A 16,795-nucleotide genomic window follows, 5' to 3' on the forward strand; every position below is an offset into this window, starting at 1 on the left:
TGCTTGAAAACATCTGCTACCTTTCCCCTTCCTTTTGCCGTATAAAACTCCTGTCCCGGAAGCTGCTTGTAGTCGGCTTTGACGTAGGTTTCGTCGTCCATTACCACGCAGTCAAACTTCGTCAGCATCGTCGTGTACAGCCTCAGTAGCTCGGATTTTCGCGATGCGCGAGCAAAATTTTGATACGCTGCTCTTCTTGCTTGGACGGCATTTTGACAACTGAAGAGTGAATTCCAAAATCAAAATAGGAGCAACATTCTACACACACACACCTTCAAAATGAGGGGTGTTCAGGTTTTTTAAATGCAAAATTGAAAGAAATACGTCAAGTTGATATTGACCAAATTTTGACCGTATCACCCTTTAATGCAGACGTGACCAGAGATTTTTATGCCTCAGAAAAATCCCATCGGCCTCGGCTGGGATTAAACCCAGACCCATTGGGGTGTTAGAAAGCAGTCACGCTTACCACTACACCATCGGTGCCGGCAGCATTGGTACTCAGTATGGAAAACAAATCAAGGAAAAAAAATATGTAACGTTCTGGTTGCACTGGTCGAAGCTATCAGGTGATATAAACAAGGTGGCAAAAGGATGATGCAAAAAAAAAACATAGACGATAAGAAAAAAGTACCCAGCGGCCAGTTTAAATTTATCTACTTTTGACTTTGAGTATAATCAAGTTGAGTTTAATCATATTCACCTACTTTTGGGTATAAATAACATACTGCTGCAGAAGCTTGTGTTTTGTGTAGGAAGAGGAATTTGAGCGGGGTTCTCTCTGTTTATACTCTTTATTATGTCTAAGATTGCCCTGAAAAGAACCTTTAGATATGAATTTTAGATGGGACATGTTCAGAAATTTAACATTTTATGATTTCAAAATGCCCCCAAATAGGTTTCCACGAAACACCGTGTATTGATATTTAAATTCTTACAACACCGACTGCGCAAAATTTCCACTCATATCCACAAATCATTCGATCTTAACCGGCTCCAAATTTCAACTCCACTCATCACGCAGTAACACACATTTCTCCCCGACAGATGGTCCTAGCCCATCGCTCCGGACGCAATGTTTTCCAATAGGAACTACAAAATCCTCACCTACATCTTTGGTTGCATCCACATCTTTCTGGTACTGGTCGTGCTCAGCCAAGGGGCGGTCCCCATTGTGACAGACTGTGAGTACGAAGTTAGAACTTTCCCATTACATTGGTGCTCATTTTGACATACTTTTCCGAACAGGGATCTCTGCCGTGTCGATCATCACGCCATGTGCCTTGAACATCGTTTTCTCGCTATTCTGGATGATCGGAACTGGGCTGGTAAGATATGGAATTGCTAGTGTACTGTGTATGAAAACTTGTATGACATCGCGGCTTATTGTTTTCAACAGAGACGACCGGCAATGATCGATTTGTTCAAGTACTTCACCTACTGCCAGATGTTATTGATTGCGGCCCTTACGACCTGGTTCATCGTCCAGTGCATCCTGAACGGGGGTCAATTTCACCTCTACATCATGATCTTCATCGTTCTTTCTCTGTTCGGTACCAGCCTTTCTTAAATTCAGTATTTCGCAATGATTAACCAATCAAACTTTGTTCTGTTTATATTTTTTTCTCGAAACAGTGCTCTCGATGATCGAGATCTTCGTGGCCGTTGGAGGGCGTCGAGCGGTGCTGGGAGAACTGGTGGGATCTCGTATGAGAGCCGTGGAGATGACGGAGTGGAATAGTTGAAATTAACCCGATTAAAGGGAAATAGTGAACGCACAGCATTTATACCTCGAGAGATTAATATTATTTAACCAACTGTTAAGTGTTAATGGCCTACGAAACTGAAAGCTTTAAACGTTCGTGCTTCCTAAGTGCTAACAAATGCCTTTTGCAGCTGCCTTGAATAAAAAGAGAAAATTTGTATGTGATAACAATTATGAACAATGACTATTCTTTGAGAACATATCACAGTCACAGGCCTACAAAAAAATCAAATGTTCTACGAGGCACCCTCAGAATTCCGCCATTAGGTGATCACTCTTTATAACACGAGCTGGCGTTTTTGGTTCAATGGAAAAAAAAGTATTACCGAAAAAAAAAATTGCTTCGAGTTCGCTCAAACCTTGTAAATGTTTTCCTTATCGATATATTTAAGGTGTATTCAGATTTGAGCGAGAGCGAGAGTAGCGGAGCTAGGGTTACCATATGGTATACTAAAGGAGGACATGTCCTCCTTTTTCAATAATTTTTCTACATCCTCCTTTTGCATGAAAATGTCCTCCTTTTTAAAGGGGTAGTCCACACTGGAAATTTCAAAAAATCTTTTTTTTTTGGCTTAAAAAATACTTTGGAATGTCTACTTTGACATAAACTTAACCGCAAGTCCGCAAGTGACATCGTTATAGTTATAGGCCGATTAGTGGACTCGTTTCCAGACGCTCCAAGCGCGCTCAGGTGAGCGCTCGGAGTACCCACCCGTTACCGGCGAAACGGCGTGTCTTATTAGTTCCAACTGCTGCCGCGATTATCTCTAAACGATTGGCGGGCGCTGTATTTTAGAAACGGCTCATTCGATTTAAACGGCGATTGAATTTTCGAGCTAAGTACCTTTTTTTCTAGTCTTGTACGTAGCCGATTTTCAAAAGAATCAAAAATGGATTTTTGGTGCAAGCTTTTATTTTCAATTTTAGGGTACAAAAACGGACTGTTTTTTTTTTTCAAAACGTCGCCTTATTTTTATTTTTCAACCAAATCAAAAACGGCTACGTACAAGACTGGGTCATCTATCAGAGAATAACCACAAAAAAACTCGTTGTTCCAGCTCCAGTGGTGTGACCGCCAGACGTCCCGCCCCGCGACGACTCAGACGGGAGGTCTCCTGGGGAACCTGGTGCAGTGGCTACAGGAGACATCCAATAGCGCCAAAAAATTTCAATTAAAGAAGACATTTCAATTGACAAAACCATGCATTCCTTTTTTTTAATTGATCGTTATTTACCCTCAAAAAACATTCGTGAAAATGACCTATTTTTCATGCCGCCAGAGTGGACTACCTCCTTAATACTTTCATTTTTTCCAGTAACATATTCATAAAATTGTTTGCAAAGAGCGTTGTTTGCAGAGCTTATTTGTTTAATTATGTCACAACCTCATCTTATCTAGCAAATGCCATTCGAAGGTGGGACTAGGAGCAACTACAGCTGTCAACCCTTCTGTATTTTGGGTGCGGTCCATTTGGTGAATTTTAACTTATATTTGACAGATGGAAAATTTTCAAATAAACCTGCTATTGTACCAGACTTATTTCAGACAAACCAGGAATCAGTTTTGTTAAATAATTTCTTGAAAATTGGACAACAACAGATGGATGTTCGAACATTATAATTTATTTTACTATTATGAATGGGCAAGGGGGAGTGAAATTTCATTTTTTTTTAGTTCTAGTTTTCTGTAATCTATTGATATTCCAAAAATCAAATCAATTTTATTAGATTTTCTTGCAAGAAAATCCGGTGATCAGGAATGATTCCAAAGACCATCAGTTGATCAAATACAGAACAGAAAATAGAATATTTAGTTAACACATTAACAGAACTCAACCAAAATATTTTTATATTAAATTCATTTTTCTGGTTATTTTTCGGTTCTCTGGTTTTACCGGTTGGGTGGCCACCCTACAGATTATTATTATTATTATACTTGATCAACCGACTTTCTTGCAAGAATATCTTAGACGCACGATTTGAACTATTGAACAATATGAGATCTTCAGAATAATTAATTATCAACCAGAAGAGTGCTAATATACCCAGAAAACATTATGCTCGTTACATCTGTGGACTTCAAAACATTCCTGTAAGCGTCAGAAGAAAAACAATTCACTTTAATTTTGTGTATTCCACATGTGTTTTGAAACTTTTTTTAACTCAGCAAACAACATAAATAGGGGAAAAGTTGGCTTCGGCAATACCTTAACCTATTATCGTCAGGGGGTAAACAACGTCCTTGAGAGCTCAATTTTGGCATGTGGATACATTGTGTTTCAGAGCAACTATTGGCCAAATTTGAGTGCTCTTGGATTTTGTTTACCCCCCTGACGATAATAGGTTAAGGTATTGCCGAAGCCAACTTTTCCCCTACTCAATAATTTTCAAAGATGTAAACCTTTGAGAAGCTTGTGTTGAATTGTATGAAAAATCGCATATCAGCAGAACTTCCGAAATTTTTTAAGAAATTTAGTGTTGTATTGTGAATGTTATTTAATTATTCTGAAGTTCACGAAGTTCTTTGAAATTTGCAGGGCTTTGCTAAAGTTTGTATTTATTTCCTAAATTTTTAAGATCGTCTTTTGAAGTGTACAGAAATGATAAAATAATGTATTATTGAATTATAAGAGACGATGGGTGGCCCGTGCTCCCCTTGCCCATTCGTAACACTGGTTCTTACACACTTAGTTTTTTATACCGAGTCCGACTGTGCAAATCTCGGCAAAATAAGTTTCACTGAGATCTCAGCAAAAGTGACATTTGATTGCTGAGTGTCGGATAATGCTTAGCTGAATCTCAGCAAACAAATGACAACCTACTTCTCTCCCTTCCGCTCTCAGGATTCGCCGATTCGGTGTCTTTTGTTGGGTGTTCTACTAAAATTACGCCTAAATCACGAATCACTCCGGCAGTCATGCAGTACCTTACCTATTTTTTTATGTTCTCAATTCTCGTTCTCTTCGGCCGATGCTATGCAGAGATAATCAGAGAGCAAGAATTTCCGCCAAGCGGAGCTAGAAAAATATCGTCGAGAACGTATTTTTGAAGCCCACTGTGGCGTGGTAACAATCAAGCACAGAACAGAAGGAGAAGTGCAAACAAATCGGTGAATCAAAAAGTGTTCGTTTTTCTGCTCAACAAGCGATGTGTTGTGGTAGCGTTCCACAGGGCTTTCTATGTGCACTCACACTATCATAGCATGCTGCCTATCTTAACTGCAGGCAGAAGATGCCTTCTACCGCTAGGTGCGCTAGTGTTCGCAAATGACAAGTGGAGCCACTTTCTAATCCAAAGTTCCACTCCTGTGAATCAAGCCATCTTCAGAGAGCCGAGCGCACCCGAATACCCGAAGTCCGCTCCGCTACTCTCGCTCTTGCTCAAGTCTGAATACACCTTTAATACCCATATTTTTTATTTCACCCTTCCTGAGTTAGGGTGGTCAGAAAAATCAACATTTTTGCTAATATACCCAACTTTTAAATTAATTACTTTTTTAATTGCTTCACCGATTTTCAATGTTTATTCATCAAATTTAAAAATATGAATGTCCATAAAAATATGAAACTGAAGGTCAAATGAATTTTAATATATATTAGATTTTTTTTATGTATTTAACGGCACTGAGTCCAATAAAACCCTTGTTTTATGTGTTTTTGGAAAGCTCATAACATAAAAAGCACGATTCAAGTTAGTTTTATTGATATAATTTCTTTTGAATGTATGAGAGAGTTGTATCCAAACACAATTTAAAAAAGATGAAAAAGGTCTGCCCATATAAATTTGGGCCCGTCTAATATCACAACCTTTCAGGGTAAAATATTATTCAAACTAGAAATACTCAAAGAGAGAGATGGGCGGAGAGAATGTTTTGAGTTAAATGAACTGTCAAAATCTGAGCCAATCGAACATTCTAAATAGATTTTTTCGATGATTTCTTATTCTTATTAGATTAAATTTGAGAGTATTGCAATCGAACAGAAATTCAATCATCTCTATGTTTCGTGTGCTTCTCAAATTCAATTAGTTTTTGGAATCAAAAGCAATAGTCTAACTCTATTGATTCATTGATCTTAGTTGGTTAATTAATGGCACCAAGAAATGTGAAAAATCTTGCGATGCAATCAATTATTATTTTGCACGTAAATCGAATCAAAAATAAAAGTCATGTGAAATGCTAGCTTCAAGTAAGTGTTGCAAGATAATTTAGGTACAAATGCCTGCTGCCGAATTGTATTTTGTTTTCTCCGCCCATCTCTCCCTCTGAGTATTTCTAATTCAAACCAAAACACCCAGCAACATTAACTGAACTGAGTTGAATGTGCACGATGCAACTTTAAGGATTATGATACAGCCCACTGATGATGTCACGGTAAGTTTAAAGATAGTATGAGAAATTGTGCCTTATTGTATTATTCAAATACCATAGAAAAGAGTTGCCAAAGAGTTGTTTTCCTTCATAACTTGAATCTTGGTTTATTAGTTAAGTAGGTTTGCGATTCTGCACGTTGCAGTTTGATTTTTAAATCTGAGCTTGACATGTTTACCTAGGGAATGAGTATTTAAGGGGGTTAGACTTCAGTAGATCTTAAGTGGGAATGACCCTGTTGAGCACTGCACAATGCTTAGTGGAATTAAATGGAAATTTTGCTCTTACAAAGTTGTGAGCCTGCGGAAAGTCCAAGTAGCGACGTAGTAAAGCCGAATAAGAAGAAGGGTTTATTGAATTATTCCATCATGTAAACAAAAAATTTAAATGTGTGTAATACAAATTTTGTGGATAAGGTGAAAGTAATATCAGCTATAGAATATTATGCACACCTACGAGTGTAAACAGTTCTGATTGTGCTAGATAGAGTACATAAGTGATAGGATAGGATTTCAGATTTTATTCTGTGTAATCAAAGTGGAATAGTTATTATACATAAAGTGCTTTGACATAGGATTACGGCTTTGTAGGCGAAACCGGGGTGCAAATCAAAAAGTTGTGTAACGAAATAGTGATAGGTTATGAACGCGTATAACTTGGCCGTTTATTTATAGATTTAAATTCTTTGTCCACCCTTTGATTCAGAATTGATGAAAAATTTATTTTAAATAAAGACTGTAGTAATTTAAAATAAGAAAACTATTAAAAATTCATGAAAACTTTTACGGCACTTTTAACATTACGTACATAACGGCACCGGTGGTGTAGTGGTAAGCGTGATTACCTCTCACCCCAGCAGGCCTGGGTTCAATCCCAGTCGGCGCCGCCGGGATGTTCTGAGGCATAACATCTCTCATCACGCCTTCCTTCAGATGGGAAGTAAAGCCGTTGGTCCCCGGTTCATGAGTTGATGGGTCGATAGGTAGGGTCCAGGTGTGGGAGCTGCCTTCCTGGCACGTCAGTAGCATTGGTGCTCAGCACGGAAAACAAGATCGACGGAAAAAACAAACCAAAGGAAAAAAAAAAAAAAAAAAAAAACATTACGTACTTGCTTGTTATGACTATCGAGAGAACAGAGCGGGACGACCGGATGCGAGGTTATAAAAGAACTTACCTATAGTTTTGCTCAAGAGGCAAGTAGATCGGGTTAGAATGCCTCACTTCATCGATTTTTTACAAAGTAACGGAACGCACAATCGAAAAAAAAACTGTTCCGTGCAAAATTAAAGAACTAAAATGGCTATCTATAGCAATTTTTACAAGATTGATTTATTGTTTAAATTTTCTGAAAACCATTTTCTAAGTTCAACCAACAACCAAGTCGCCAACTTTGCTCATCAATTACACAAGGATTTAGTATGAAAGGTCATTTTACCGTCCATAGATCTTCGGAGTTGGTTGGAAATGCTATCTTACATGAGCAGGCATGGAAAATCATTTGCATTCATTTCATACAATCATTTACATTCATTTGCCTCTAACTTTTTTCATCAACAGTATTCCGCAAAATGATGTGCAGAGTTTTTGTAGGTTGTGTTATTAACTACAACTTTTGCTCATTATACAAATCTGTATCTCTTATGCATCACGAACTTTAGCGCGCAGAACTTGTTACTGTTTTTCAGTGAATGTAAAATACATTCACTGAAAAATAGTAGTGGCTTCTGTTTGCTCTGGTTCGTCATGCATAAGAGATACGGATTTTACTTGTTAACAAAAGTTGTAGCTAATAATAAAACCTACAAAAGCTCAATACATCATGTTGCGGAATGCTGTTGAAAAAAAAATTTGAGGCAAATGAATGTAAATGAATGTACGAAATGAATGCAAATGATTTTCCATGCCTGAACATGAGGCTTTAGTGTGATAATTTATTAGCTAGAGAATTTTCTGAAGAGTGTAAGTAGATAGTTCCGCTAGAGTACGGCAGTATGAAAATTGAATGGAAGTTGAAAATGAGCGAACAGCGAACAGTACTAGTCATACGCACACTTCTTTACCTAATATATTCACTAATTTATTAATAACAAATCAAACCTTGAATGAGGAATCCTGTGTATGGAATTAGTTTGCTTCCAAATGCATGGAGTTTTGAGATTTTTTTCAACTAAGATCGAACTTCTGCTTCTCTGCACTCTATCTGTCATAGTAGTTTCATAGCATTCTCAGCAACGAACTAAAGTCCTGAAAAAAACATGAAGAGATGTTGATGTTCTGCGGAAACTTGAAACCGAATCAAATTTGAATTCCAAATGCACTTGTGCATCACGGAGTTACTCTGACAATATTTTCACATTCTGTGCATCACACATCATGACCAACATCAACCTCAAGCGAGGCAGTGACGAAGAAAAAGATAACAATTGCATCATGTCCCTCAAATGCCGTGTCGTGTCGTGTTGTACGCCGAAGCCGATGTCATCGTCCGTATCGCACACCGACGCATAGAAGAGATCAACGTTCCTATAAACTTCTTGGCGTGACAAATCTGCTCGTCGTCGTCGTCTTCTTCGTCGTCGCTGTCGGAATTGAGAAGATACAATTTGCATAATTGAAAATTCCTTTGGCTTGCGATACAATAGTGACAACAGTGAGTCTTGAACGATGCGAGTGCACTAGTTTTCGCATGATGGGTTGATTCGGTATTGTGCATCTTTTACTCGCGAGAAAGGAGAGCCCCCAATCCAATAGAAGACTTTCTGCGAACAGGCTCTTTGTATGGTAATCGCACTGACGACGATAAGTGAATTCAGTTGTTGGATTTCCGAGAAGCACATTAGCATCGGAGATCGTAAAAATGTCGTCTCGGCATCGTCGAAAACGGCACCCTCAGATCCATTAATAAGCTCCCCGCCATAAAGATTGGCATTGTTATGACATCTAATATAAACCACTAAATTTCATTATCTGCTGCGTACTTTTGAACTAGGAAAATCGTAAAGGGAAAGCGAGCACAGTCCGTCGTCGCTGGTCCTGAGGGCGTGCGCTCCGTCGGTCGATCTCGTAGCATCCATCCCGAAATGTGATCGCACGGCCGGCTGCCAGGCAGGGGCTATTATTACTTGCGATTTATTATCTGCTGGTTGTTTGACTTCGCCCATTATTATTTGCTTTCTTGGCTTTCGACGTTGCTTCGCCCGAGTCGAGAGAAATTGCTTTATTTTCAGGTTTCGTTCGGTCTCAAATTTTCTGGTGGGTTCGGTATGTGCCTTCTTGCCGAAATAAATGTTCCCCTGACACCTCCTAGCCCCCCATTGGGGGTAATCTTTATTTTTGTTAGTGTGTGTGTGTGCGTTTATATCATTCGTTTTAGTAGTTAATAACCGCAGAGGATCATGCGATTATGTAATATGATCTGTGTGTGCATCGAGATCAGGTTCTATCTCGGGTGATGTCGAGCCTCTGGGATGGTTTTCCGAGAGATGGGACTGAATCAGTTGTATATTTAGCATTTAGCATTAAATCTTACAATTTGATTGAGGTGAAAGTTTTCTGAGGAAAGTGCGATGAATCTTAGGTACTTTATTAAAGGCATTCTGGTGATGCTGGAAGATCTCTAACTTGATCAGTAGAATAAGTGTGCTAGTTTTTAAGGTCACATTAAAAAATAAAAAATGGGGGTGTTTTCAAACGTATATTTCTCCAAAGCATTAATGTGAAATATGTCATGCAATATGCTATTCTACAGGGAAGCTATCCACAAATATAAGTGAGTGATTCGGCATAACTATCACTTTTAAAAATGGTCTCAATGATTGAACGCTTGCATGATTTTTTGATATCAGTATATTCCATTTAAAGGGAAATGGCTCAAATGTTGGCCAGTGGATCTAAGATTGGGCTCATCGCTAAAAATCTGCTATTTATCAATTTTATCTAAGCGCTATTGGGACGGTACTAATGGATATTTTTGGTCGCGATTGAAAATTTAACGGCCCAAATTAGGGACATTAAGGCCGTCATTACCAGCGTTGCCAGATATACCGATTTATATATAAATACCGATTTTCAAACTTGATACCGATGTACAGATAAGGTTTCTCAGAATACCGATTTTTGAGTTTTAATACCGATTTATACCGATTTTTTTAATAATAAAAATGATTACTGCTCGCCCACGCTGAAACTATTATGAGAGGCTTTTTTCAAACATTCAAATTTTTGAGCCAGTTCTAAAAAAAAAAAACTTCTTTAAAATGTCTTCTGCTTGATACTCTTTCAACTAATACTTCCATTTCCTCGAGAAACAGCTGATGGCACATCCCGGTATTTCCTGTAAATCGGGAAATACTTTTATTCAGTGAACAAATAAATAAGTCGAAATGTTAATTTTTCTACTACCTGAAATTTTTCTAATCTTCCCTTCGAAGTTTCTTCCAACTTTCGCAAATTTCGTCCACCTTACCCTGTAAGTTATTTTACAATTCCTTCCGGAAATCTATTTCGACTTATCTTGGAAGCTTCTTCTGGCTGCCCTTGAAAAGTTCTTTCGTCTTCTCCCTTACCTGACCAATCAGGCTAAGGCCTTGTTGTCCTCCGCTGTCCAAAGAAGTCTTCTCCACTCTACTCGATCCATGGCCACACGTCGTCAACCTCGTAGTCTTCGAAGGGTTCGCAGGTCGCCTTCTACTTCGTCTTCTCGCGTCAGTTTTTTCAACTTCCCCGGAACTTCAGAAATGCTTCCAGAGATTTATTGCGGTTCCATTAGTTTCAGGAAAACTGCGTGATCTTTTCAAAAGTTCTGAAACTTCAGAATAGTTCGGACTTTTGGGTAAGTTTAACGAGATGTAAGGGTGGTAAGTTCCGATAAATTAAAAACAGTTTCATTAACTGCTGCTAAAATTCGAGAACTCGGGATTTTCAGGAAAGTCCAGAAAACTCCAGTGAACTAAATGAAACATCTGAAATATTTTGGAAACTTCAAAAAGCTTCATGGAAATTTAATGGTTTTCAGGACACTTCCATTTGTTTCCGAAGATTTGTGATAACTTTAGGAAAGCTCTGAGAACATCAGGACACATCAATTCATGACAATTTCTGATTCTTTAAAGGAGTTCCGAGAAACTCATGGAATTTCCAAAAACTTCAGTTAAATTCCGAGAGTTTTTTATTTATTACTTCATTTGCACAGGCTCAATCGAATAAACTTTACAGAGCCGAGTCATCATTTTTATTATACATTATTAATGTCTTATATTTAAAGTTAAAGGAACTGGACCGGATACTCGCGGTTGTCTCGAAGTTAGTGGAGATTTACAATTTTTTTGGATGGGAAAAGAGAGAAAGAGGTTTTAAATGTGGTACAAATGCGATACAAATATTTAATTAATCCTAAAAAATGAACTTATTTCAATTCATCAACAGTCATCTGGGAATTTGTTTGTATCAATTAGTCTTTTAATAGTACGAGAAAAAACGCTGTTGGTCATATAACGCCAGGGTTCGTTTTACCCCACCTTGTCCTACATATGGCAATTTGTAAAAACTCTTCTAAACCATCAAATAATTACAATTATTGAAGCAATTTTGCTTTTATGATAATGAAATATGTATCAACTTTCAGAGCAGAGAAAATGGGGGGGAGGGGAGGTCAAAAAGCCAGACCTGTATTGAAGTTGGCACGGAGTGTGCCTAGTGTAGCTCCACTAAAGCCCATTCCTTACTCTCTCCTCTGCCTGGATCCCCCAGAGACCACGCTGAAGCGACTACTTCGAGGGGGCTGGCACTTCTTATACTCTCAGTGCTAGCTGGCGTTGCTAGATCGCTTCTCCTCTCTCCATTCCAAGTGCCTTCATCTGGACACATTTTATCGACGACATTCTCCACGTTAAGGACAGGCATCTCCCCACACACTCTGCACTGTCTCGCACCTTGGACAGTCGAAGACCACATGCTTCGACGTTTCATCCACGTTGCCACACTCCGAACAGAGGGGTGACGCTGCGTGTCCGAACCGATGCAGGTATTTCCTGAGGCAGCCCTGGCCAGACAGGAACTGCGTCCGGTGGTGGTTCACTTCTCTGTGTTTTCTGTTCACCTTGGCCGAATCCATCGTCTACCGTTATCTACCGTTTTCCACTCCTATTGCCACTTTGCCAAAGACTCCGCTTTCACCACTTTCCGTACTCTACCGCCTACTCTCCGACAGTAGCACTCGCTGTCTTCCGCCGGGTGATGCCGATAGGGATCATTCCGGCTAAAGTGCATACTGCTTCCCATGGGATGGTTATGTACGTATTCACGACTCGCATGGCCATGAGCCAGAACGTACTGCTCAGTTTCCTTTGGTTCTGCTTCATTTCCAGTGCTGCAAACCAGGCTGGACCTCCATACCTTTAGGTACGTTTAGACTATCTGATTTGTTGGTCTGATTCGTGCGAACTGCTCGATAATTTTGTCGGATGCAATGTTTGGATGCGTTCACACTTTTTCGACTGGATGATTAGATTTGACGATTGATTTGTCGAAAGCTTTGCGTTTAATTTTCATTCGACTCATCCAGCAAAATAGCCGCAAGTTAGGTGAAAATATTGATTTTTTTCTAAAATTTCACGGATTTGAACCGCTAAAGAACGCTTGATTTGTGTTTTGATGGCATCCATCAGCAACCCTAATAACATGTGTACGTTTATTTTGCTTAAATACGTGATCAGGGTATCATCCAAACCACTTGTGGAATAGTTCAATCATTTGGCTTATCGTTCGGGTATGGTATTTTTTATTCGGAAAGGTAAACCGATTTCACTATTCAATAATGTTCTGTGTATGGATTGACTGATTTTTATTTTCCAGTGTGATTGGCCGAAAGAGCCTATTAGGAATTTTTTTTAAGAGTTTCAGAGAGGTTCGAAGATCTACTGAGAAATTTATTGAACCTCAGGGTAGTTCGTAAATCTTAAGAAAAAAACTGCAAAACTTCAGAAGAATTTACAGAAATTAAAAGAAATTTGCAGAAATTCATAAAAAAAAATGTCACAAAATTTTCAAAACTTCAAGCAAGCTAAAATATTTTCAGATCAATTTTGCAAATCTTCAGGGAAATTCGCATAACTTCAGACAAGTTCAAAAATCTAAAGTGAAATATATAGTATTTCACAGAAGTTTGGAGATCTACTGAAAAATTGTTCAACATCAGAAAAGTTCGTAGATCTTCAGAACAAAGCAACAGAACATTGAAAAAATTATAGAACTTCTGAAAAAATCACAACAATGGTCATAGAAATTCAGATAAATTTGAAGACCTTCAAGAAAGTGTGCAGATTTTTTGATGCATTTTTGGAATCTCAGATGGATCTTCAGTGAAATTTTTAGAACTTCAGGGAAGGTCTGCGATTTAAAAAAAAATATACGATTTCAAGGAAGTTTGTAGATCTTGAGAGAGACATTTAAAGCTTCAAGGAAGCTCAAATATTTTCAGATAAATTTTGAGACTTAAGGTAATTGAGAAGATCTTCAGGGAAATTTTCAGATCTTCAGGTTAGCCCGAGAGCCCACAGAGGAATTTACAAAACTTCAGAGAAGTTTGCAGATCTACTGAGAAATGTATTGAGCCTTAAAGGTTTTTTCGTAGATCTTGAGAATAGAACTATGGAGCTTCAGACAACTTTACAGAACTTTTATGATATTTGCAGGAATTTTTCAGAAAGCTTCACAGTTTCAGAAAAATGTGAGATCTTAAGAAAAATTCGTAAAATGTCAGAAAAGTACCTCAATTCCGAAAACAAATCGCAGCGAAGTACAAATGTCCAAGATTTTGCAGAACTCCATGGAAGTTGGAAATAGATCTGAAGAACTTCAGAGAAGTCCGTAGACCTTAAGAGAAGTCTGCAGTGCGTCAGAAAGTTAGTACGTTTTTTGAAAAATTTGCAAAAATTCAGCAAAACTCACAGAACTTCGGAAAAGTTCGCCGATCTTTAGAAGTATTTACGCAACTTCAGATAAATTCGTATTTCTTAAGATACATTTTTAAAACTTCAGCGAAGTTCAAATATTTTCAGATATTTTGTAGAGCTTTGAGGAATTTAAAAGAATTTCCGATAGATCTGCAGAACTTTATGGAAACCCAAGAATCCACAAAGAAATTTGCAGAACTTTAGAAAAGTTCGGAGATCTACTGAGAAAATTAATGAACTTCAGGGTAGTACTTCAGAAAACTTTACAGAATTTTAAAGAAATTTTAGGAACTTCAGAAAAGTTCAGAGGGTAGATCGTAAATCTACTGATTTATATAGCGGTTCCTGGATTTTAAGAGAAATTTACAGAACTTCAGGTAAGTTCGCTGATCTTTAGCGATATTTGCACAACTTCATAAAAAATAGTAAAACTTCAGAAAACTTCCTAGAACTTCCGGAAAACTCAAAAATTTCTAGATAATCTATTAACTCTTTAGAAAATTGTGTAGATGTTCAGAGATATTTGTAGATATATATATATAGAATCAAGAAAATCTACAGAGAAAATAACAGAACTTTCAAAAAATTCGTAGTTTATTAGAAATTTTGTCAACATCAGAGATAATTGTTGATCTTTAAGGATCTTAAATCTTTAGGGATTCAGGAACTTTGTAGATTTTTAGGAAAATTTGCATATCTTCTGAAGAAGAAATCTGTAGAACTACCGAGAAAACAGAAACAAAACTTCAGGGACGTCCGAAGGTCTTCAAAGAAATATGCAGGATTGAGTTCTTAACAGAAATTTTCAGAACCCAAGGAATCATGTAGATCTATAAAGAAATTTTCCCACTAGCTTGTCGAAAATTAGTATCAAGATCCTGGCGAAGTTTTGAAATCCATTTTCATCTTCATATCGCAGCTCTTGAAGGACAAGATGAGCCAGATCCCTGCCGGTGTTCCTCCTGAGCAACCATTTCTTACAAAGTTCACCTTCTTCTTCTGATTTTATTTAAAATAATAAAAGCAAATACGCCTGCCGAAGCTAGAGCAATTTCCCAGTAATTCATCATGGAAGTATTTACTTTTGACAGTTCTTTCGACAATTGACTAGTTCTTTCGACATGTGCAAGCAGTGTGAACACCAACAAACAGGGGGGGGGGGGGTTCGACAAAGTGTGTCGAAAGTAAATTAGAGCAGATTTTTCATTATGGCGGCGGTCAAAATCAGACCAAGAAATCAGACAGTCTAAACGTACCTTTTGATATTGCTAGTAATAGAGTTGTTCAGCATGATTCTAGCTATTGTGTTGTAGCCTTCCAAGCATTCTCACATACATATTCTACATGGCTGTTGAAGTTTACCCGGTCATCGATCATCACTCCCAGGTATTTCAACACGCGCTTCGAGGCAAAGGCGTGCGTTGGACCAAGGATGTAACCTTGTGGAACGCCCGTTATGATCCTAATCGATCTCTATCTCATATCTGTCTCGTAGACCATAACCAGGCTCTGAAAGTAACTCCTCAGAATCCTGCACAGGTAGTCAGGAATCCTCTTTCGCTTTGGCAATGGATTTTTATCCGCGCTGTTGAATGCATTCTTGACGTCGATCGCTATCACAGTGCAATATAGATCTCCTCTTCGCTTCTGTTTGGACGCCTTCTTGGCTCTCTCGATTATTGTACGAATTGCATCCACCGTTGATCTCCCTTTCCGGAGTTCAAACTGCCTCTCCGACAATCCAAAACCAAAGCTGATAGGGCTGATTAGGTTGAAGCATTGTCCCTTCGAATTGACGATGTTATTTATCTCCGTTGAATTCGAGAATTTGCGATGACGAAATCTCCTTAAAATTGAAGGTCAATCAAAACATTATGTACAATTCAATGAAATATGTAATGCTCTTCTTTATTTTCTAAGAATAAATATTGCTGACAATCAAGCAATGTTTTTATTTACAACTGCAAAAAACTGGTTTTCAGTGGTAAAAAAGATGTTTCCAGCAAACAGCAATTCAAAACTATTAATTCCTAGTAGGAGTATATTATATCAATGTAAATGAATTAAAATGTAAAAGGTACATTGAATGAAAGACCTGTGATATTTGAATGAAAAAGCACTTATTATCGTCAATTGTTAATTTTACCCCCCATGCATATTTTACCCCCTAAAATTCACATTAGAGCGTAAGAATAAAAATTATTCATAGTGTAGAGTTTGAGAATCAATGTTTAAAAACTCAAAAATTTAGTGAAATCTGCAAGTTGACAAAATCGGGAGCTGAAAAAATCGGGAAAGCACTGTAGTACATTTGGTGAAAATGCTAGTACAAATCAGTAGTAGTGTTGCCATGTGGTACACTAAAAAATTGCAATAGCAGGTTCGTCACCTAAATTTTCGAACCGCTCCGTCTGTCTCTTCGTTTGTGCTATTAGTCTTTGCGATCGCCTTTTTCCGAGATTTTTGACGAAAAAGAAATGGCCTTCCAACTCACCGGATCTGAATCCAATGGACTATTTGGTATGGTCTATCTTGGAGTCAAGAGCTTGCAGAGCCCCGCATAAATCACAGGAACATTTGGAAGCATCTAAAGGTTTGGGAAGAAATATCTGAAGAAGAACTTGCCGTCATCGTGGATAACTTCCCGAAACGTTTGAAGGTGTGTATCTCAGCACGAGGCGGCCATTTTGATATGAACAAAAAAGATTA

General features: G+C 38.1%; 1 protein-coding gene across 1 annotated transcript; it reads left to right on the forward strand.

The window, feature by feature from the left end:
• The first annotated feature begins 889 nt into the window (after window positions 1-889).
• Window positions 890-1,918, forward strand: LOC135700331 (uncharacterized). Its single transcript, XM_065220825.1, has 4 exons — window positions 890-1,184; window positions 1,249-1,328; window positions 1,400-1,553; window positions 1,636-1,918. The coding sequence occupies exons 1-4, from the start codon at window positions 1,076-1,078 to the stop codon at window positions 1,743-1,745; spliced, it is 453 nt and encodes a 150-aa protein (XP_065076897.1). The 5' UTR covers window positions 890-1,075; the 3' UTR covers window positions 1,746-1,918.
• The last annotated feature ends 14,877 nt before the right edge of the window (window positions 1,919-16,795 follow it).

Source organism: Ochlerotatus camptorhynchus, unplaced genomic scaffold (genome assembly GCF_037179485.1).
Source record: "Ochlerotatus camptorhynchus isolate MF236.1 unplaced genomic scaffold, CSIRO-AGI_Acam_v1.1 ptg000132l, whole genome shotgun sequence".
NCBI classification, from domain to species: Eukaryota; Metazoa; Arthropoda; class Insecta; order Diptera; family Culicidae; genus Ochlerotatus; species Ochlerotatus camptorhynchus.